General features: G+C 51.8%; 1 protein-coding gene across 5 annotated transcripts in view; it reads left to right on the top strand.

The window, feature by feature from the left end:
- SLC37A3 (solute carrier family 37 member 3) overlaps nucleotides 1-23,238 on the top strand; it is a 61,827-nt gene that overhangs the window by 19,143 nt on the left and 19,446 nt on the right. For all 5 annotated transcript variants that reach the window (XM_062183236.1, XM_062184610.1, XM_062184002.1 and 2 more), the window contains 5 exons: nucleotides 2,095-2,187; nucleotides 8,796-8,879; nucleotides 10,882-11,027; nucleotides 18,118-18,214; nucleotides 22,270-22,354. In XM_062183236.1, coding sequence (XP_062039220.1) covers nucleotides 2,095-2,187; nucleotides 8,796-8,879; nucleotides 10,882-11,027; nucleotides 18,118-18,214; nucleotides 22,270-22,354 — 505 coding nt within the window. The remainder of the gene's footprint in view (nucleotides 1-2,094; nucleotides 2,188-8,795; nucleotides 8,880-10,881; nucleotides 11,028-18,117; nucleotides 18,215-22,269; nucleotides 22,355-23,238) is intronic.

Raw genomic sequence — 23,238 nt, 5'->3', positions numbered from 1 at the left:
AGTGCTTGGGCCTGTATCACTCCTGCAGGAGACCAGGATGGAGTTCCTGGCTCCTGGCTCCAGCCTGGCTATTGTGGACATTTGAGAAGCAAACCAGCAGATGAAGATCTCTGTGTTGCTCTGCCTTTCAAGTGGATGAAAATAATAAATAAGCATTTAAAAAATAATAAAATTAATCCGAACTAAGAAGATCTTCCTTTTTATACTTGTTATTAAACTTTTAAAATATATTTGTTTATGGCCGGCGCTGCGGCTCCCTAGGCTAATCCTCCGCCTGCGGCGCCGGCACCTCTGATCCTAGTCCCTGTTGGGGCACCGGATTCTGTGCCGGTTGCTCCTCTTCCAGTCCAGCTCTCTGCTGTGGCCCGGGAGTACAGTGGAGGATGGCCCAGGTCCTTGGGCCCTGCACACGCATGGGAGACCGGGAGGAAGCACCTGGCTCCTGGCTTCGGATTGGCGTAGCTTTTCCGTTGGGGTGAACCAATGGAAAAAGGAAGGCCTTTCTCTCTGTCTCTATCTCTCTCACTGTCTAACTCTGCCTGTCAAATATTTGTTTATTTGAAAGACAGAGTGACAGAGAGAGAGTGAGAGACAGATCTTTCACCCACTGGTTCACTCTCCTGATAGCTACAACGACTAGGACTGGGCCAGGCTGAAGCCCCGGGGCCAGGAGCTCCATCCTGTTCTCCCATTTGGATGGCAGGGGCCTGAGCACTTGGGCCATCTTCCGCTGCCTTCCCAGGTGCATTAACAGGGAGCTGGATCAGAAGAGGAGTGGCCAGGACACCAGCTGGTACCCATGTGGGACGCCGGAGCTGCAGGCAGTGGCTTAACCTGCTGAGCCACAGCACCGGCTGCACTTGGAGCCTGTTCTGACCCCAGAGCCTGCTGATCTGAGCTATGTTATCGGAGTGGACTTTGCTCCCCGGGCTTTGCTCTGTTTTCTGATTCTTTCTGTTAGTCCCTACTTGGTCTTCTTAGTGTTCGGTTTTCCACCTGCTAAGTAAGAGTCAAAACTGTTTTAGCTAAGTCCTGGCAGTGACACCAAGCAGCTGTTGGGAATATGTCACTTCTTGGGAAAGCCTCATCTGTGGAGAGTAAATTTAAAAAACCTTAACTTTGAGTCACTGCTCAGAGTGCCTGTCTCTGGCTCACCTTGGCGTATGTGCCCACAGGTGCACACTTCAACGTGGGTCCTGTGAGCTTGGAGAGGGCACAGGTTAAAGGTGTGGTCAGAGGCAGAGGGCTGGACGGGAAGCGGCGCGTGGGCCTCTGCTGCTGTCTCGTCTGGGGCGGCAGCAGTGTGAGGTGGGGTGAGAGCGGCGGGTCGATGCCCCAAGCCACTCGGCGTGAGCCCCAGTACTTCAGGACCACGCCCCTCTGAGGGCCTCAGAATCGGGGGACTTATTTTCTGCTGAAGTTAATTTGTTGCTGGTTGTGATTTTTCTCTTTACTATTCTAAAATCATAATTTGTCCCTCTTGCCATAATCAGGGAGTAGAATGTTTTCGCCCCCCTCCATCCTCCTGTGCCCCTTTGCAGTCACCATTCCTGCTACCCCAGCTCCCTGCAGCCACTGATCCGTGGGAAAGAAAACCCACTTTCTTTTAGGTGGAGATACACACAGTCTCTGGGTACTGGGTTGTGCCCAACAGAAAGATGGCAGTCACAATTTGTTTCCTCTGAATGTGCCTTTTTATATTTACCGCCCATTTTTCACTTAGTCACTAGCATTTGGGTGTTTTGACTTAAAAGCAATAAATTCACTGGTTAATGAGTTTTCTAAATGCACTTGAAGTAAAAACTGGACTTTAGCATCATGGGTCTTTTGGAAGTGCAGCTTTTCACACACTGAGCTGTGTGATCCCGACCACAGAGTTGTCTGTGGTTTCTTACCCACGTCTCCAGTTTGCCCCCTGCAAGGGCGCGGGGCTCTGTGAGGCTGGGTGGAGGCGGTGGGGCGGGGCTCCGTGAGGCTGGGCGGAGGCGGTGGGGCGGGGCTCCATGAGGCTGGGCAGAGGCGGTGGGGCTGGGCGGAGCAGGTTGGGGCGCTGTGCTGGCCAGACTGACCTGCTGTCCCCTGGTGTTGCTGCAGGTCTGGGACAGCAACCGTTTGTTTCCTAGCGCAGAGGAAGCCACGCTTTTCCTCGGGACCCTGGACACGATCTTCCTCTTCTCCTATGCTGTGGTAAGTCGTAGGGGTACTCCCGGGGTTCTCGGGGGGACGTGTGACAGGAAGCGGCTCTAAGGCCGGAAGGGTGTGGGGGATTTTGGATTTGCTGACTGGGAGGGGCAGTGTTCCTGAGGCTGCCGTTCCGTGCTCTTCCCGTTGGTTCCCATCAGCTTTGTTGAGCACCGTCATGTGTCAGTGGGGACTTAACAGGAACAGGACGTCATCCCTGCCTTCGCGGGGTGGGGTGAGGGAGCACAGTGACAGGGTGCCTTCAGGAGACGAATGCCTTACAGAGTGGCTTTCCAGGCGCCGAGGGCTGTGTGACAAGGCGGGGGGGAAGTCCCAGCTGTCACTGTTAGCGGTGCAGCTGGAGGGACCTCTGAGAAGGAGGTATTTGGGTGAAGTGGGTGAGCGAGGTCACAGTGACTGCAGCAGAGCGGCAGGGTGAGGTCAGCAAGGCCCCAGGACTCAGGCCTCAGAGCCTTGGTGCCCCCAGAGCCTTGGCGCCCCCAGAGCCTTGGTGCCCCAGAGCCTTGGCGCCCCCAGAGTCTTGGCGCCCCAGAGCCTTGGCCCCCACAGAGCCTTGGCGCCCCCAGAACCTTGGTGCCCCAGAGCCTTGGTGCCCCCAGAGCCTTGGTGCCCCCAGAACCTTGGTGCCTCAGAGCCTTGGCGCCCCAGAGCCTTGGCCCCCACAGAGCCTTGGTGCCAAAGAGTCTTGGCGCCCCAGAGCCTTGGTGCCCACAGAGCCTTGGCGCCCCCAGAGCCTTGGCGCCCCAGAGCCTTGGTGCCCCCAGAGCCTTGGCCCCCACAGAGCTTTGGTGCCCTCAGAGCCTTGGTGCCCCAGAGCCTTGGCGCCCCCAGAGCCTTGGCGCCCCAGAGCCTTGGCTCCCCAGAGCCTTGGCGCCCCAGAGCCTTGGTGCCCCCAGAGCCTTGGCACCCCAGAGCCTTGGCCCCCACATAGCCTTGGTGCCCCAGAGCCTTGGTGCCCCAGAGCCTTGGCGCCCTCAGAGCCTTGGCACCCCCAGAGCCTTGGCGCCCCCCCGAGCACTGGTGCCCCCGAGCACTGGCGCCCCCCCAGCACTGGCGCCCCCGAGCACTGGCAGCAGGGCAGCCCCAGGACTGGCTCGTGTCTGCACGGCACAGCTGTGCCCCGGGGCAGGGCACAGGACAGAGCAGAAACCCGGAGATGAGCTGCACGCTCTGAAGTGTTTGTTTTAGGTCCTCTTTAAAGACATTTAAAAATGACGTAGCATTGTATTTATGGGGAACGGTGTGCTGTCTTGATCTATGTATACATCATAGAAAGACTGAGTCAAGCCAGGTAACGTGTCTGCTGCCTTGCCAGCTCACCAGTTTTTCTGGTGGGGGTGTTACACAGAGGTGAAGGTGATTGGATCCAGGGTGGCAGTACTGGAGGTGCGGGCAGGTGGCTCTGAGTGGTGTGGGCAGGTGGCTCTGAGTGGTGGGGGCAGGTGGCTTTGAGCGGTGTGGGGAGGTGGCTCTGAGCGGTGGGGGCAGGTGGCTCTGAGCGGTGGGGGGAGGTGGCTCTGAGCGGTGGGGGCAGTGGCTCTGAGCGGTGTGGGCAGGTGGCTCTGAGCGGTGGGGGGCGGTAGCTCTGAGTGGTGTGGGGAGGTGGCTCTGGGCGGTGGGGGCAGGTGGCTCTGAGCGGTGGGGGCAGGTGGCTCTGAGCGGTGTGGGGAGGTGGCTCTGGGCGGTGGGGGGAGGTGGCTCTGGGCGGTGGGGGCAGGTGGCTCTGAGAGGTGGGGGCAGGTGGCTCTGAGCGGTGGGGGGAGGTGGCTCTGAGTGGTGTGGGGAGGTGGCTTTGAGCAGTGGGGGCGGTAGCTCTGAGCGGTGGGGGGAGGTGGCTCTGGGCGGTGGGGGGAGGTAGCTCTGAGCGGTAGTATTTGTTTCCTGTCAGATGTGCAGTAGAAGAGACAGGGCTGCGTGAAGGGCATCCCAGGTGCAGCCGTCACGGCAAAGTGGGAGGCTCTGACACAAGTTTTGAGGAACTCACCTTTGGTTACATTTGAGGGGCCTGTTATGGCCCAAATGAGGAAGAACAGACGCTTGGTTCTTTTTTTTTTTTTTTAGTTAATTTATTTATTTGAGAGGCAGAGTTAATCAAATGGCTGCAACGGCCAAGCTTCCTCCTGGTCTCCCACGTGGGTGCAGGCGCCCAAGCACGTGGGTCATCTTCCACTGCTTTCCCAGGCCATGGCAGGGAGCTGGATCCTAAGAGGAGCAGCTGGGACAGGAAGCAGCGCCCATATGGGATGTTGGTGTCACAGGCTGAGGCTTAGCCTCGTTGGCCGCAGCGCCAGCCACTATTGCCCGTCTTTAAAATGTGTCCACTCTGGGGCTGGGGCTGGGCTTCAAGAGTTGAGCTGCCAGCTGTGACACCGGCATCCCATGTGGGTGCCAGTTTGTGTCTGGGCTGCTCCACCTCAGCTCCCTGCTGACGGCCTGGGAAAAGCAGTGGAAGATGGCCCAAGTGCTTGGGTCACTGCCACCCATGTGGGAGACCTGGACGAAGCTCCTGGCTTCTGGCTTCGGTCTGGCTCCACTTGGGGAGTGAACCAGTGGATAGAAGTTCTCTCTCTGTTTTTCCTTCTCTGCAACTCTGACTTTCAAATAAATAAATAAATCTTTAAAAATAGTGTCTGCTTATTACAAGCATTTTAATTATCGATGTCCAGGCAGTGTGCAATACTGTGTGGAAGTTCCAAAGTAATCTCTGAATATTTATTTATTATTGGACTATCTTCTCTTTGAAGAGGAGACCTGTGGGAACAGTCGGAGCAGATCTTATTTATGTAGCCCTATCTTCTCCATGAGCGTTTCCTGGACAAAATCCTGTGGTGCAGTTTGGAGCACGCCGGTGATGGGGTGCCTCCTTCTCTTTGTTCCTTTCATGGAGATTTTTTTCTCTCTCTCTCTCTTTTTTTTTTTTTTTTGAGTTTCTATATGTTTACTACAGATGCAATTATAATTTTAAAAAAGGTTTTTAGGTATTTGAAATGCAGTGATAGCTCCCATCTGCTGGTTCGCTTCCTAAACGCCAGCAGCAGTGACAGCCAGGCCAGGCTACAGCCGGGAGCGTGGGACTCAGTCTGGGTGTCCGCGTGGGTGGCGGAAGCCCAGCTGCCTGCGCCGTCACCTGCTGCCTCCCATGGTGTGCGTGAGCAGGGACGCTGTTCCTGGGCGTGTAGCCAGGACTGACACCCAGGCACCCAGATACAGGATGTAGCTTTCCCAAGTGGCGTCTCAACCGCGGTGCCAAACGCCCAGCCCTCATAGTTTCTTTTAAAAAAAGACTTATTTATTCGAATGAGTTCTGATAGAGATAGATCTTCCACTGGCTGGTTCACTCCCCAGATGGCTGCAGTGGCTGGGCCTGTGCCAAGCTGAAGCCAGGAGCCAGGAGCTTTGTCGTCTCCCATGCGGGTGCAGGGGCCCAGGCACTTGGGCCATCTTCCACTGCTTTCCCAGGCCGTTAGCAGGGAGCAGGATGGGAAGAGGAGCATCTGGGACTGAATCTGTGCCCTGATGGATGCCGACCTTGCAGGCGGCAGCTCTACCCACTGCACCACAGTGCTGGCCCCGCCTCGGCAGTTTTTTGAAGAGGCAGTGTACACTGAAAAGACCACTCTGCATTCTGTCATGGTTGGCTAGCCGGGTTAGACTCTTTGGCCTTTTTAAATGTTTATTTATTTATTTGAGAGGCAGACTTACAGAGGGAGAGACGGAGAGAGCGGTTCCTTCCATCCTTCGGTTCACTCCCCAATGGCAGCTACACCTAGAGCTGGGCCAGGTTGAAGCCAGGAGCCAGGCGCTTCATCCAAATCTCCCACATGGGCGCAGGGGCCCAAGCACTTGGGCCATCGTCCCCTGCTTTCCCTGGTGCATTAGCAGGGAGCTGGATCGGAGGTGGGGCAGCCGGGACTTGCACCTGTGCTGACGTGGGATGCAGGTTCTGCAGGCCGCAGCAAACCCACTGTGCCCCGATGCTGGGACCTGAGAAGTCTGTTCCCTTTATTATTCATAGCAAAAGACTGTGTGTGTGAGTGACAGCAGGGGGCACCGAGTCTGCTTTAATGCTTAGCTACACCTCTTTGAGGAAGTGAGATGAGGGAGAGACATTTATTGCCACCTGCATTGTCTGGATGTTCTCTATACTGAGACCGTTAATTTGTTAGAACTACTTGGTCCTGTCTGAACTTAGAGTTTACGTGAAGACCTTTATTATTGTCTGTATTTATGGGAGAAACTTAAAGTCTTGCTGTCTCTTTCCTGCCAAGACCTCAGCGTTTTAATTCCTGCCACACTGTGGGAGGAGAGCAAAAGGTAGGACGTTCTGTACCTGTATTCGATCTATTAGTGGCTCTGCCTTTCCTCCGGCCACTTGTGCTGTCATGAAGCCCGGGGTCAGAGTAAACGGGCAGCCCGTGTGCCCTGGAGGCTTCTGTCCCACCTCTTACAAGGTTGGAGCTGAAGCTGCAGGACACAGTTGCACATCCTAACTCCTATGCAAACAGCTGAGAGAAGTCCCTCTGGGAAGCTAAGTGGTGTGTATTCTTTTTTTTTTTTTTTAGAGATTTATTTGAAAGTCAGAGTTACACAGAGAGGAGAGGCAGAGAGAGGTCTTCCATTTGCTGGTTTATTCCTCAGTTGGCTGCAACTGCCGGAGCTGTGCTGATCCGAAGCCTGGAGCCAGGAGCTTCTTCCAGGTCTCCCATGTGGGTGCAGGGGCCCAAGGACTTGGGCCATCTTCTCCTGCTATCCCAGGCTGTAGCAGAGAGCTGGATTGGAAGTAGAGCAGTTGGGACTTGAACAGGCGCCCATGTGGGATGCTGGCACTGCAGGTGGTGGCTTTACCCACTATGCCACTGTGCTGGCCCCGACGTGTTTATTCTTAGAAAGTGATTATATTTGTGGCTGGCAGTATAGCAAAAGGGTCAAGCTGCTGTTTGCAGTGCTGGCATCCCATATGGGCACCGGTTCTAGTCCCAGCTGCTCCACTACTGATCCAGCTCCGTGCTATGGCCTAGGAAAGCAGTAGAAGATGGCCCAGTGCTTGGGCTCCTGGACCATTTGGAGACCTGGAAGAGGCTCCTGGCTTCGGGTTGGCCCAGCTCTGGCTGTTGCAGCCTTTTGGGGAATGAACCTGTGGACGGAAGACTTCTCTTTCTGCCTCTGCCTCTCTGTAACTCTGCCTTTCGAATAAATAAATCTTTTTTTTTTTTTTTTTTTGACAGGCAGAGTGGATAGTGAGAGAGACAGAGAGAAAGGTCTTCCTTTTTGCCGTTGGTTCACCCTCCAATGGCCGCTGCGGCCGGCGCATCGTGCTGATCCGAAGCCAGGAGCCAGGTGCTTCTGGTCTCCCATGCGGGTGCAGGGCCCATGGACTTGGGCCATCCTCCACTGCACTCCCGGGCCATAGCAGAGAGCTGGCCTGGAAGAGGGGCAACTGGGATAGAATCTGATGCCCCAGCCGGGACTAGAACCCGGTGTGCTGGCGCCTCAAGGCGGAGGATTAGCCTGTTAAGCCATGGCGCTGGCTCGAATAAATAAATCTTAAAAAAAAAAAATTCCAACAGCAATTAAATAAAGTGATTATATTTGTGTGCTTGTTTTATTAGTTTTTTCTTCAGTAATAACTGCCATTCCCTTTGACTTTTTTTTTTTTAAAGATTTATTTATTTATTTGAAAGAGTTACAGAGAGGCAGAGGCAGAGAGAAAGAAAGAGAGAGAGAGAGCCCAAGAGAGAAAGGTCTTCGATTCGCTGGTTCACTCCCAAATGGCCACAATGCCTGGAGCTTCTTCTGGGTCTCCCATGTGGGTGCAGGAGCCCAAGAATTTGGGCCATCTTCTGCTGTTTTCTCAGGCCATAGCAGAGAGCTGATAAGAAGTGGCGCAGCTGGACTTGAACCGACGCCCATATGGGATGCTGGCACTGCAGGAGGTGGCTTTACCCTGCTACAACACAGTGACGGCCCCTGACTTTTCTTTCTTTCTTTCTTTCTTTTTTTTTTTTTTAAAGAGATTTATTTATTTGAAAGGCAGAGAGAGGGAGAGACAGAGAGAGAGAGAGAGAGAGAGAACATCCATCCACTGGTTCACTCCTCAAATGGCCACAATGGCCAAGGCTGGGTCAGACCAAAGCCAGGAGCCAGGAGCTTCTTCTGGGTCTCCCACAGCGGTGCAGGGTCCTGAGCACTCGGGCCATCCTCTGCTGCTTTCCCAGTTGCATTAGCTGGGAGCTGGATCGGAAAGTGGAGCAGCTGACTCTTGAACCTGCACCCTTATGGGATGCTGGTGCTGCCGGCAGTGGCTTAACCTGCTGCACCACAGCGCTGACCCAGAGTTATTCTTGTTTGTTTTCTCCCTCGGGGAATCAGGTAAAACCAGAGTTTGCTCTGAATTACGGTGCTGGGTACGGTATAGGATGCAGAAGCTCCTGGTCATTTCCTGAAACAGCTGTGGAACTGCTAGCCTGTCAAGGCACGTGAGATTTAATTCTAAGTCCTCAGCATTTTGTTGGCGTCATTTGCTTAGCAATGCTTGTTACTTTTTCCAGACTGTGATGTTTTTGAGAACTGTAAGTAAAATGTTCTATTTTTAGGGTCTTTTCATCAGTGGCATCGTTGGGGATCGGCTGAACCTGCGATGGGTTCTGTCTTTTGGCATGTGCTCTTCTGCGTTAGTGGTAAGTTGCATTACAAGTGTTATTATTTTGGTTAGGTATTTTATAGTCCAAGTAACCCCCGTACTCTTCTCTGTAGGCTAGAACAGTAATATTGGTACTCAGTGTCCAGTCCCTGGCGTGAGTCTTTTAAAGACGATTCAGGCCCTTTCTTGGGCTCTCAGGCACCAGCAGGATCTGGGAGACAGTCTGCTTAGGCAGCGTCAGGGCTCTTTGCCTGGGCGCAGCCTCCTTGCAGCCAGACCAGCCCTCCCCCTCACCTGCTGCAGTCACACCCGACTGCTTTCCTCGCCCAGCTCACCCTGCTGCTCTCTGCCTTTTGCTTTTGTTCCGCTCTGAGTGGCCCTCTTCAGCCTCTGTGTCCACGTCAGGTCCTGGGCCAGCTGGCACCGCTTCCACAATGCCTGGCTCTGCCAGCCCCTCTCCTGCTCTCCTGGAAGAATCACTGTTGCTCTTCTGTGCTCCCAAGCCGGGGTCCCCTCGCAGCCTGGGGTCCCTTACACGGTCTGCGTTTAGCCTGGCCGTTTCTCTTCCAGTCTGGCCCTCCCTCGGACTGGGTGGCATGTGATTCATGATCGCGGATTTTCTAGATGGTGCAGCCGCGGTTCCACCCACCTTCTGTGAATTCCCTGTGCTTCAGCCTCTGCCTTCGAGAAGGTGGATTGCCATATCACCTTCTCCCAGGCTCGGCGTGGGCCGCTAGGAGCTCCTGGACGTCGGGCTTTTGGAACAGTGCCTAGAACCTTAATTGCTATGTGGGCAAGATCCAGGTCTGTTTCACCTTGATTTGCTTACTGGCTCCTAGCAAGAGGTTGTTTTGATGGACAGAGCACACGGGTTATCAGTGTCTCACTGTCTGCCGTGTGATGCAGGGAGCAGGGCTGCCCTTACCATGTTAGAGAGGGAAGCACTTTGTTCACAGCTGCTTGCTTATTTCTAAGTGTCCATACACTTTTACGTTTTTTTCAAGTATTAAAGAAAGTTGCAGTGTGTGCGTCAGCCCAGCCTTCCAGTGAGCAGTTCTGTGCTGGAGCGAACAAGTGTCGTGGTCGTCGCCTCCCCTCCCCTGCAGCCCTTGGCAGCCGCCACCCAGTTTTTCTGTCTTTAGACTTCCACTTGTAGCTAGAACCACACAGCCATATGTGCTCTTTTGTTTTTTCCAAACCCACGGTAAGTATTTCTGAAATCGACTTCGACTGCACATGAAGGACCAGCCGCTGGTTGGAGGTGCTGAATGGGCGAGCAGGCCACGAGCCGCGTGGGCTCCCCTCACCCGGAGGCAGTGCATGCTGGCTGCAGTCCCGGCAGCTCCACTCACTGGACTCTGACCCAGCTCAGAGCCCGGCACTGCCCTGAGGCCATTCCTGCACAGCCCTCTGGGGATTGCCATTCCCCTCGCATGCACGGGTCAGAGAGAGGTCCAGGCAAGAGAGAGGTGAAATGAAGTACAGTACGAGGCATTGGCTTTTTTTTTTTTTTTAAAGATTTATTTATTTGAAAGGCAGGTACAGAGAGGCGGAGGCAGGGAGAGAGAGAGAGAGAGGTCTTCCATTTGCCAGTTCACTCCCCAGATGGCCGCTCTGGCTGGAGCTGTGCTGATGTGAAGCCAGGAGCCAGGAGCTTCTTCCAGGTCTCCCACATGGGTGCAGGGGCCCAAGCACTTGGGGCATCTTCTACTGCTTTCCCAAGCCACAGCAGAGAGCTGGATCAGAAGTGGAGCAGCGGGGACGCACACTGGTGCCCATATGGGATGCTGGCACTGCCGGCAGCAGCCTCACCCGCTACACCACGGCACCGGCCCCAAAGGTGTTGGCTTGTACAGTTGAAGAGGCAAGCAGGAGGGTGACGGTGCCGTGGCTTCCTGTCACCCGGGCCTCCGCGTCTGGTCAGCCGTGCTGCCTCTGCGCGGGAGCGTTGTCAGTCGCTGCTGGCCCCGGCTGTGTGCTAATTCCTCACTTGGTGTTGCTGTGCAAGTCACCTGTCCCTCTCTCCCCTCTCCCCGAAGGTGTTTGTCTTCGGCACGGTCACCGAGTGGCTGCGTTTCTACAACAGATGGCTGTACTGCGGCCTGTGGATCGTGAACGGCCTGCTGCAGAGCACGGGGTGGCCCTGCGTGGTTGCTGTCATGGGCAACTGGTTTGGGAAAGCTGGGTACGCCACTCCTTCCCCCCCGGACCGTTTACGTGCTTTTCACATTGGATCATTCAGGCTTGTTGCAAAGCCAGCTAATTTTGTGTTCTAGACGGTGCGCGCATCTTCCCTCTGGTTTAGAAGGTCAGAGCGGTTTGGGGAGCGTAGGTTTCGTGTTGGAGCACACAGGGACGGGGCTGACCTCAGGGATGGTGTGGGCCAGCGAGACGCAGTGGCCGTGGGCCGTCCCCAGGTCTGCTCGCAGTGCTGCTGAAGTGCCTCCCCCATCAGAACACACAGGCCCCGTCCCACCCTGCCCGTGGCTCCCTCTGTGTTTGCTCTCGCTCCCAACCCCGCCTCCCCTTTTTTTGAGACCCAGTGACTAAGTTTAACCTTTTTCTATTGGAGATAAGGAAACTGAAGCCAGGAGTTACCTGTGAGACGTAGCCTAGGTCACGTGACAGGGACTCAGATGAACTCAGTGAAATTGAACATTCTCCCCCAAGCCTTCAAGTACTCGTTAGACTATTTATGTTGGACTTTACCTGTGTGGTGTGACTTTAAAAATTACCTTCAGTTTGTGAGGAAGGAGATGAGTTGAGGGAATGAAGACTGCTTTATTGTCTGCATCGCTCGACGCAGGGATTTTACCATTTTTCCTGGGCTAATGGTTTTGTGTTGTCAGATGCATTTTTATCTCCGGGAAGGCTCAACATGCTTTGTGTGTTCTGTTCTTTCATTTAGGGACCAGTGCAGGCAACAGGTACTGTCCGCCCACTGTGGTGTTGGCGCATGCTCTGCCTGTGGCCTCCCCGCTTGCACAGTGCGAGGCACGTGCTTGTCCGTGATCTGTAGCACTGTGAACTCCACTGTAAAGTGTCTGTGGCTCGGCTGGGCATCACTGACGCCTCGGATTCTGTTTCAGCCTGCTGGTGACTTCGGTGGCATTTTAACTCTTGCACCTGGTTTAACAGAATTGCTTTGTAAAAGGCATTTCTATGTGACTTTTTTTTTTAAAGATTTATTTTATTTATTTGAAAGAGTTAGAGAGAGAGGTAGGAACAGAGAGAGAGACAGAGAGGTCTTCCATCCACTGGTTCACTCCCCAGATAGCTGCAGCGGCTGGAGCTGCACTGATCTGAAGCCAGGAGCCAGGAGCTTCTTCCAGGTCTCCCACGTGGGTGCAGGGGCCCAAGCACTTGGGCCATCTTCTACTGCTTTCCCAGGCCATAGCAGAGAGCTGGATTGGAAGAGGAGCAGCCGGGACTAGAACCGGCGCCCATATGGGATGCTGGCGCTTCAGGCTAGGGCTTTAACTAAACCACTGTGCCACAGCGCCAACCTCTCCCTGTGACATTTTAATGTTCTTTTGGAGTAGGTAGTGCTGCCTGCTCATGTACTGTTTTTTAAAATATTGTATTTATTTGAGAGTTAGAGTTATAGACAGCGAGCGGGAAAGACAGAGAGAAAGGTCTTCCATCTGCTGGTTCACTCCCAAATGGCTGCAACAGCCAGAGCTGGACCGACCTGTAAGCCAGGAGCCAGGAGCTTCTTCCTGGTCTCCTACATGGGTGCAGGGACCCAGGCATTTGGGCCTCCTTCCACTGCTTTCCAAGGCCGTTAGCAGAGAGCTGGATTGGAAGAGGAGCAGCATCCCATATGGGATGCCAGTGCCGCAGATGGAGGCTTATCCTACGATGCTGCAGCGCCGCCCTCCATGTACTGTGTTTTTTTTTTTTTTTTAAAGATTGATTGATTTGTTTGAAAGGCAGAGGCCAAGAGAAAGAGGTCTTCCATCCGCTGGTTCACTCCCCAAATGGCTGCAACAGCCAGAGCTGCGCCGATCCAAAGTCAGGAGCTTCTTCTGGGTCTCCCACGTGAGTGTAGGGGCCCGAGGACTTGGGTTGTCTTCTTCTGCTTTCCCAGGCCATAGCAGAGAGCTGGATCGGAAGAGGAGCAGCTGGGACTCAAACCAGCACCCATATGGGATGCCAATGCTGCAGGCCGCGGCTTTACCTGCTGCGCCACAGCGCTGGCACACATGTACTGTTTTTTATTAGAGATTTGTATTAGGGATTTTATTAGAGATTTTTATTTTAAGGTAACATTTTTCTATTCGTGATTTTAAAAGTTATACTCAGGATACTTGTTTACTCTAAGCAAACCAGAAAATAAGAATGAACAAAGGGAAGCAACGTTTAGCCTGTCAAATGCCTGCATCTCATGGAGTGCCGGAGTTCAGTTCCTGGCTCCGGCTTCTGACTTGTGATTCTGGCTTCCTTAGGAGAGGGTTGTCTTGGCTTCAGTCACTGGGTTCCTGGTATCCATGTGGTATGCTTGGATTGAGCTCCTGGTTCCCAGCTTTGGCCTGGCCATCCCTTCCCATGTGGGGATTTGGTGAGTGAACCAGTGAATAGGGGAATATAATTTATGACACAAGTAAGTCTTTGGCAGTAGTGACTGGGCAGTGTGACCACTTATTACTGGACCAATCACAAAGAAAGCCATTGCAATTTAATTTTGAAAGAAAAGCAGTTTTTTTAAAAAAACTTTTTAGTAAACTTTATTGTACAGAACAAAAGAGTTACAGTTTTATAGTTATTTTCACACTCAGAGCATGAGTAAAAACTAGTAACTTATAAAAATATTTAGGACTCTGACAATTAGACAATGTACATTTACGTCTTATCTTCTAAAGATTTATTAGGGAGAGGTTTACCTGAAAAAAGTCCCCCCAGTAAACCCACAGTCTTTGGCTCTGCTGACCATTAAGAAAGTCCACAGAGTCAGCTTTCTGCCAGCCAGGAGATCTGTTTTCTTTGGTCTGCTGTCCTGTGTTCGCCGGCTTCCACAGTGTTTGCTGAAATTAACACCTGCTGAACGTCTTCGCCTTAACCCATGTTGTTCCATTCATTCCAAACACAATCTGCGGTGGGTGGAGTTTTCCACTTCCAGTGTGGTCTCACAGACTTGGGCTAACAGCCCAAAGTCACGTCCAGAAGCAGCCCGTCTGGTCCAGTTCCACCCGTCCCCAGCTGTCAGTGCAGGCCCTCTCTGGAGGAAAGCAGTGTATGACCCGGACCCGGATGGTCCCCGGGATCTCCCACAGCTAACATCACAGTCTCTGCCAGCCACTTCCTTCTGATGGGCCCGCCAGGACCCTCCTCATAGGCTAGCGTGTTTGGCAGTGCTGGGCGTCGTAGAACTGGGGAGGACCTAGACTCAGGTCGTTTGTCTTCCACGTGGGGAACGGAGTGATGTCCCGCGAACTTGGCTCGACGTGGCTGCTACTTCCGTTCACTCATGCTGTTGCTCCTGTACGTCAGGGTTGTGTTTTGTTTTGTTTGTAAATTTTGTTTATTTATTTGGGAAGCAGAAATAGAGCTTCTGTCCACTGGCTCACTCCCCAAATGCCTGTAATGACCAAGGCTGGACCGGGGCCGAAGCCGGGCGTCAGGAGCCAGGAGCGCAGGTCTCCCGTGTGGGCAGCAGGGACTTGCTGCCTCCCGGAGTCTGCGCTCTCAGGCAGCTGGAGTCAGGTGCTGAACCCATGCTCTGCCTAACCAGTCTTCTCACCGCTGGGCTAAGCACCGCCCCTGAGGCATGATTTTAAAGCAGATGCTGACTGTGCGTAGCTTCCGCGTGCATAGCATCCAGAACTTGTTCTTTGAAGAGTGTAGCTCCCTGCAGGCGAGGACACGGAGTGTTACCTTGTGACTTGTGTGTGGTTACACAGCTGGGAGTGGCAGAGCCCAGTGTTGTTTCCTTGTTCCGGTCTCACATTCCTTACGTATCAGTGAGGTTAGAAAAGTGTTGAAAGAGTAGGAATGTGGACTTAGCACAGTGTGTTATTGCATGTATCGAATAGAATAAAACATGAATGTGACCTTTAAAAAGTTAACCTTTGAAAACTGTTTTCCTTTGACAACCCTACTGCTGTTCCCAACGTCAAGCTAGCCATTTCCCTGAGACGACTGTAACAGGTTCTGTCCACTAGACTCCTCCTCTGCCCAGCCATTTAAAAAAAATTTTTTTAAGATTATTTATTTGAGAGGCAGAGTTACAGAGAGAGAGGGAGGGACAGAGAGAGAAGTCTTCCATCGTCTGGTTCACCCCCCCAATGGCCATAACGGCTAGAGCTGGGCCCACCCAAAGCCAGGAGCCAGGAGCTTCTTTCAGATCTCCCACACGCATACGGGGGCCCGAGGACTTGGGGCATCTTCCACTGCTTTCCCAGGGCATAGCAGAAAGCGGATCAGAAGAGGGGCAGCTGGGACTCGAACTGGTGCCCGTGTGGGATGCTGGTGCTGCAGGCGGAGGCTTAACATACCATGCCATAGTGCTGCACCTTACCCATTTTTTTTTAAAAAATGACTTTACTAAGGTACACAATAAGCTGCACACGTTTGAAATGTGCTATTTGGTTAGGCTTGGCTTGTGTACCCCTGAAAAACCACCACCCAGTGAAGGTGATGAACACATCCAACACGCCCAAGAGTTCCTTCGTGCTCCTGGGTGACGGACTCTTCCACTGACTGCTCTCTGTCACTGAATTTGAACTAAAAAATTATTTAGATGGGGCCGGCGCCGTGGCTCAACAGGCTAATCCTCCGCCTTGCGGCGCCGGCACACCGGGTTCTAGTCCCGGTCGGGGCACCGATCCTATCCCGGTTGCCCCTCTTCCAGGCCAGCTCTCTGCTGTGGCCAGGGAGTGCAGTGGAGGATGGCCCAAGTCCTTGGGTCCTGCACCCGCATGGGAGACCAGGATAAGCACCTGGCTCCTGCCATCGGAACAGCGCGGTGCGCCGGCCGCAGCGCGCTACCGCGGCGGCCATTGGAGGGTGAAACAACGGCAAAAGGAAGACCTTTCTCTCTGTCTCTCTCTCACTGTCCACTCTGCCTGTCAAAAAAAAAAAAAAAAATTAGCTACGGCTAAAAAAAAAAAAAAAAAAAAAATTATTTAGATGGAGCCATACAGTGTGTATTCTTTGTCCTTTTTGTTTGTTTGTTTGGAAAAGATCTATTTGACAGGCAGAGTTAGAGAGAGAGAGGTGGAGGGAGAAGGAGGAGAGATCTTCCAGCTGGACCTGCCATGTGGGTGACGGGCCGTCGTCCACTGCTTTCCCAGGCTCATTATTAGCAGGGAGCTGGATTGCAAGTGGAGCAGCTGGACTAGAACGGGTGCTCCTATGGGATGCCGGCGTTACAGGCAGCAGGTTAACCTGCCAGCCACTATGCCAGCCTCTGTCTGCCAGTGTTTTTCAGCATAATTAAAGACTCGCGCACATTGTATGTGTTGCTAGGTCATTCCTTTTGGTGACTGTATGTGTGCCCCAAGCACAGTGTGTTGTCTGTCTGTCCACCTCTTGGCGCACATTTGGGTCGTTCTCAGTTTCTGGCTATCACGAGTGAGGCTGCTGTGAGCATGTGGGCTCCAGTTCTTGTACAGACCTGTGCTTTCACTTCTCCTGGATAAATAGCTAGGAGCAGAGTGGCAGGTCATGTGCTAGGTGTTTACCTTTTTAAGAAACCAGCAGTTTCTTCCGAAGTGGTTGCACCATTTCACATTCCTCGCAGCGGTGTGTAAGAGTCCTGGTTGCTCTGCATCCTTGCTGACACTGGAATCAGAAGCCGAGCCGAGACCCACGCCCAGCACGATGTGTGATAGGGGTGTGTGTGTCCCAAGGGGCGTCTTAGTCTGTGCCAGAATCGCTGCGTCGTGTGTGTGTGTGTGTGTGTGTCTAGTGATCTGTTTATTTACTTGAAAGTCAAGGTTACAGTGATAGAGGGAAGGACAGACAGAGATCTTCATCTGCTGACTCACTCCCCAGGTGGCTGCAATGGCCAGGGCTGAGCCAGACCGAAGCCAGGAGCTTCATCCAGCTCCCCCATGTGGGTGCAGGGGCCCAAACACTTGGACCATCCTCTTCTGCTTTCCCAGGCCATTAGCAGGGAGCTGGATCAGAAGTAGAGCAGCCAGGACTCCAACTGTTATCCATATGGGATGCTGGTTTCACAGTCTAACCTGTGCCACAACACCTGCCCCTTTTGTGATCATTTTTTTTTAATCATAAGATTTTTTTTAGTGTATGTAAAGTATCTTGAAATCTTGCTGCCTTTTAAAAAAATATTTATTTTGCCTGCGCCGTGGCTTAACAGGCTAATCCTCCGCCTTGCGGCGCCGGTACACTGGGTTCTAGTCCTGGTTGGGGCGCCGGATTCTATCCTGGTTACCCCTCTTCCAGGCCAGCTCTCTGCTATGGCCTGGGAGTGCAGTGGAGGATGGCCCAAGTCCTTGGGCCCTGCACCCGCATGGGAGACCAGGAGAAGCACCTGGCTCCTGCCTTCGGATCAGCGCGGTGCGCCGGCCACAGTGGCCATTGGAGGGTGAACCAACGGCAAAAGGAAGACCTTTCTCTCTGTCTCTCTCTCACTATCCACTCTGCCTGTCCAAAAAAAAAAATAAAAAACAGTTTTATTTTGAGATGATTGTAGACTCTTGCTCTTAAGCATTCTGTCATTTGTTTTTGTTTAGTTTTAATGTTTGTTTTCACCTGTGTGTGTGTGTGTGTGTGTGTGAGAGAGAGAGAGAGCTTCCGTCTGCCGTTCACGCTCAGATGCCCACAGCAGCCAGGGACGGGAACCCCAGCTGGTCTCCCACAAGCACGTGGGCGTCTTCTGTCTTTCCAGGCACATTAGCAGAAGCAGGGTCAGAAGCAGAGTAGCTGGGACTCAGATGTGATCCGGGTATTCTAAACTGTAGTTTAACTGTGCCACAGTGCCTCTCCTGTTTTCTTATCACTGAGTTCTGAGAGTTCCTTAGATAGCAGAGACGAGTCTGATCACATAGATGACGTGCAGATATTTTCTCCAAGTTTTTGGCTTATCTTTAAGTTTTCTTAACTGTCTGTTGATGAACTCTTAAGTTGAACTTTAAGAAAATCTTAGACCTGATGTTGTGTCTTTTTGATGTATTTAGAAAAACTTTAAAATAGAATGTTGATTCTTTTTAACGTGAACCTTCACTGTTTTAGCCGTGTTCTGTTTTTGAACTGTGCGGAACCTTCCTTCTGATTTGTCTTCTCTTGTCTTCCACCTCTCTCCACCTTAGACGAGGGGTTGTTTTTGGTCTCTGGAGTGCCTGTGCGTCAGTGGGCAATATTTTGGGAGCATGCCTCGCTTCTTCTGTTCTGCAGTATGGTTATGAGGTAGGTATTTTTTTCCCCAGCTTTTCTGTGTGTGTGTTAACTAAATAAAACTGTGGCTATTTAAAACCAGCTGTAGTTCTGTCTCGGTAGGACAAATCTTGTCTTAAAAGTGAACAAACTCATGATAAATTCAAACGCATAAGAAATCATTCGTAGCTGAAGACTTTCTTTTTTAAAGATTTATTATTTATTTGAAAGAGTTACACACAGAGAGAAGGAAGAGACAGAGAGAGAGAAAGAGGGAGAGAGGTCTTCCATCCGCTGGTTCAGTCCCCAATTGGCTGTGACAGATGGAGCTGTGCTGATCTGAAGCCAGGAGCCAGGAGTTCTTCCGGGTCTTCCATGTGGGTGCAGCGGCCCAAGGACTTGGGCCATATTCTGCTGCTTTTCCAGGCCATAGCAGAGAGCTGGATCAGAAGTGGAGCAGCCGGGAATCAAACTGGTGCCCATATGGGATGCCGGCACTGCAGGTGGCAGCTTTACCTGCTGTGCCACAGCGCCGACCCCGCCAAGCACTGTTAAGAGAGCCTGAAGACATATAACAGTTGAGAAAAAATATTGGCAACTCATGTTACAGATAAAGGGTTAATAATATGACGGGCACCTGCAAATTGCTAAGAAAGAGACCAACAACACACACAAAGGAAAGTGAAGAATTTGAGTGCTTCATGGAAAGGAGCTAGATGGCTTGTGAACGTATGGAAACACACTCCGCTCCGCTCAGTAGCTCACTCACTGACGCCCTCTGTGTGTCCCCAGGAGCTAGAGAATACAGCACTGGCCAAGAGAGACAAAAATCTCTGTCCTTTTGGAGTGGTAGAGAAATGCAAAGTAAAGCTCCCCCGTAAAGATCCCAGAGTTTGCCAGCATGCTGTGTGTCTGAGGCTGGGGAGAAAGACCCGCAGCCCCTCAGAGCTCTCACCTGTGGTGATGTCTGCCAGACGGCCACTGCTCTGGCTGAGCGTGTCCAGCCACTGGGACTTAGCCACGCAGAGGGTTGTGCTGGAAGCTTGCACAGAGTGCTGTGTCTGCAAGGTTTTTCATCTCAGCATTGTTAGTAACGGCCAAAGACTGAAAACCAATGTCTGCCGATAGCGACCTGGTTAAACCCCAATACAGAGGCGCACTCTGCGGCTGCAAAGGAGAATTAGGACCTTCCTTGGTACTGAGTAGAGATCTGTGCCCTGGGCGGATCTCACGGTGTGTTAACGAAGAACGCAAGGATGCAGGCTAGCGTGTATTGAATAACGCCGTTTGTGTGAGCAGGAAGATGGGTCAATCTTTTTCTTGCACGTTTCTAAAGCAGTCTCTGACAGTAGAAATGAAATGGCAGCCATGGTTACGTGTTGGCACTTGGGTGTAGGGCAGTGAGAGGGAGAGTTTTTGCTGTATGTCTACTGCTTTTTTTTTTTTTTAATTTTTTTGACAGGCAGAGTGGACAGTGAGAGCGAGAGACAGAGAGAAAGGTCTTCCTTTTGCTGTTGGTTCACCCTCCAATGGCCGCCGTGCTGCAGCCGGCGCACCGCGCTGATCCGAAGGCAGGAGCCAGGTGCTTCTCCTGGTCTCTCATGGGGTGCAGGGCCCAAGCACTTGGGCCATCCTCCACTGCCTTCCCGGGCCAGAGCAGAGAGCTGGCCTGGAAGAAAGGCAACTGGGACAGAATCCAGTGCCCCGACCGGGACTAGAACCTGTTGAATCATGTGATCCTATTGGTTATTCAAAAAACCTAAATAGTTGTTAGTTTTTAAAAAGTAGATGGTCTACTTAGCGTCAAGAAGCCCTCATGGTCACTTCCAGCCCAGCCTTCCTAGCTTTATGCCGGGATTGGTTAGATAAGAATTTGGTTAGATATTTGGTTAGATAGGAATTTCAGTTCACCCTTCATGCTGCTTCCAGATTTGACTTCTGAGAATATCACTTTAATTTTGGCTGCTTATTTGTTTAAAAATTCAGACAGCCTGTTCCAGACTCCATTCTTAAATAAAATCCATCTGTGTAGCTTGAGAATTCAGCAGTGTAGAACGGTGGTTAAGAGTCTTTAATTATTTTTTAAAGATTTATTTATTTGAAAGGCAGAGTTACAGAGAGAGAGAGAGGTCTTCCATTTGCAGGTTCACTCCTGAGGGCTGCAATGGCTGGAGCTGGGCTGGTCTGAAACCAGGAACTTCATTTGGGTCTCCCATGTGTGTGCAGGGGCCCAAGCACTTACTTGGGCCATCTTCTACTGCTTTCCCAGGCACATTAACAGGGGGCTGGATTGGAAGTAGAGCAGCCAAGACTCAAACTGGCATTCGTAATGGATGCTGGCATCACAGATGGCAGTTTTATCCACTGTGCCACAGTGCTGGCTCTGAGAGTCTGTAATCTTTTATTGGGAGTATTCCTTAGCATCCCCTAAGCCTTCTACCTCAGTCACTCAACAAGCTTTTTGTCTCAATGCCCACTGTGCACCTTGGCTTGTGTAACACCTGGGAATATGGGCAACTGCTATGATTTTTTAACTCCTCTCTAAATCGTTATCTAGCTATGCCAGCCTCTAGGTGTTCTGAATTCCTATATGGATGGTCTTCAAAAAATTCATGGAAAATATGTATCATGAAACATCTGTGCATGGATTTAAAAAAAATTTTTTTTTTAAAAAGGTTTACTTATTTTGAAAGTGTTACAAAGAGAGGGAGAGACAGAGACAGAGGGAGATATCTTCCATCTGTGGTTTACTCCCCAGATGGCCACAATGGCCAGGGCTGGGCTGGGCCGAAGCCAGGAGCCTCATCCAGATGTCGGGACAGGGGCCCAGATACTTGGCCTATCTTCTGCTGCTTGTCCCAGGCCATTAGCAGGGAGCTGGGTCAGAAGTGGAGCAGCTGGGACATGAACTCTGGTGCCCATATGGGATGCTAATATTGCAGGCAGTGGCTTTACCCATTTTGCCACAATGCCAACCCCCAAAAAGATTTTGCACCAAAATACACTCCTCCTGTAACCCCAGTTTCCACAGATTTGATGAAGTGCTCTGTGCGTGCTTCTCAATGGGACTGGGCCTTCTCGTTTACTCCGCTACACTGTTGCCTTATGATACCATTCCGCACGTTGTTCATAACTTCAGCTGGATATTGTATTTTGCAGGGCAGATACTGTGTCTTTTGTGGGAGGCTGCGTGGTACAAAGACAGATTAGGGAGCCAGTCTTGATCTCACAATTGTAATACATGCTACTTTTTTTTAAAAAGGAAAAATATATTTTTAGTTTTGTTTGAAAGGCAGAAAGAGAGACAAAGATCTTCCATTTACTTGTTCACACTTCAAATGTGTGCAATAGCTGGGGCTGGTCCAGACTGAAGCCAAAGGCTTGTAACTCCATCCAGGTTTGCCCTATGGGTGCCAGGGACCCAAGTCTTTGAACCATCATCTGTTATAGGAAACTGGGGTCGAAGAGGAGACAGGACGCTCCAAGGTGGCATGCAGGCGTCCCAAGCGGTGTCTTGACCTCTGTGCCACATGCTTGCGCTGGTGGTGCTACTTATCCAGTGGCCTTAATGATCCTCTCCAGCCTCAGAGAGGCCCCAGGAAAAGTGAAATGAGAAATGTTTCCTTCCAGTCTCCTTCCTGCTCACCTCTCTGGCACCTCCACACATGCACTTCTAATAAATACGTCCATGGGGCCGGTGCTGTGGTGGCCTGCAGTGCCGGCATCCCATAAGGGCACCAGTTGTTGTCCTGGTTGCTCCACTTCTGACCCAGCTCCCTGCTAATTTGCCTGGGAAAGCAGTAGAAGATGGCCCGAGTGCTTAGGCCCCTGCACCCACGTGGGAGACCCAGAAGAAGCTCCAGGCTCCTGGCTTCAAATAAGCCCAGCTCCAGCGTTGCATCCATTGGAGAGGTGAACCAGCGGATGGAAGATCTCTCTCTCTCTCTCCCTCTGACTCTGCCTTTCAAATAATAAATAATAAATCTTTCAGAAAGTTAATGGAAAATGGAAGTCAGTGGTGATCGTTAGAATAAATAAGTAGATAAGCCCATGGTGACGACGCCCAGCTGTGACTCCCTCTCTTCCAGTATGCCTTCCTGGTAACGGCGTCTGTGCAGTTTGCTGGTGGGGTGGTCATCTTCTTCGGACTCTTGGTGTCGCCAGAAGAAATCGGTGAGGAGAAACTGTCTCTCTTCTTCCCTGTGTGCCACTGTTAGGGGTGAAGGGCGATCTGAGGCCGGAAACCCGAATCTCTCTCCTGGGAAAACCGTGGGCTCCTCTCAGTGAGGTCAGAGCAGTATTCCTGCTGTGTGTCCTGTCGAGCTGCAGGCAGCCCCGGAGCAGCTGCGTGTGTCTCTGGGGAGTCTGTACTCCTTTTATCGGCATAGGAAGAACTTAGCATTTGCAATTTTTTTTTAAAAAAAAGATTTATATATTTGAAAGAGTTAGAGAGAAGGAGAGACAGAGAGATCTTCCTTCTGCTGGTTCACTCCCCAAATGGCCACAATGGCCAGGGGCTGGGTTGGTCTGAGGTCAGGACCCAGGAGCTTCCTCTGGGTCTCCCACATGGATGCAAGGACCCAAGGACTTGGGTCATCCTCCACTGCTTTCCCAGGTGCAGAGAGCTGGATCAGCAGTGGAGTATCTGAGGCTTGACGTGCCCGCATGGGATGCCAGCTCTGTAGACAGCTGCTTAACCCGCTGTGCCAGCCCCTGCAAGCGTTTTTTTTTTTTTTTTTTTTTTTTATTTAAGGTATACAGATTTCGTGTATGTCATATATATAGGTTCAGGAGCATAGTGACACTGTCTACCTTACCCTGCCTCCTCCTGCTGCAGGTGGTTTTTCTAGAACTGAGGCATTTGCTAGGAATTAGCATGGATGAATCTCCAATTTCACTTCTTCAGACAGATTTCTTCTCTTCATAAAAATGATTAGTCGATGTTTTTGCCTGTGGTTAAATAAAGAATGTGTACAAGTGAAACTGTAGAAGCAAAGTGCGCAGTTCCTCTGTCTTTGCATGCAGCCAGTCCTCTGTTTTCTGCATATCCACACTTG

The sequence above is a fragment of the Lepus europaeus genome, chromosome 1, assembly GCF_033115175.1.
Source record: "Lepus europaeus isolate LE1 chromosome 1, mLepTim1.pri, whole genome shotgun sequence".
Classification (NCBI taxonomy): Eukaryota; Metazoa; Chordata; class Mammalia; order Lagomorpha; family Leporidae; genus Lepus; species Lepus europaeus.
The sequence above is the reverse complement of the archived record's forward strand: the minus strand, read 5'-3'. Positions and strand labels throughout refer to the sequence as shown.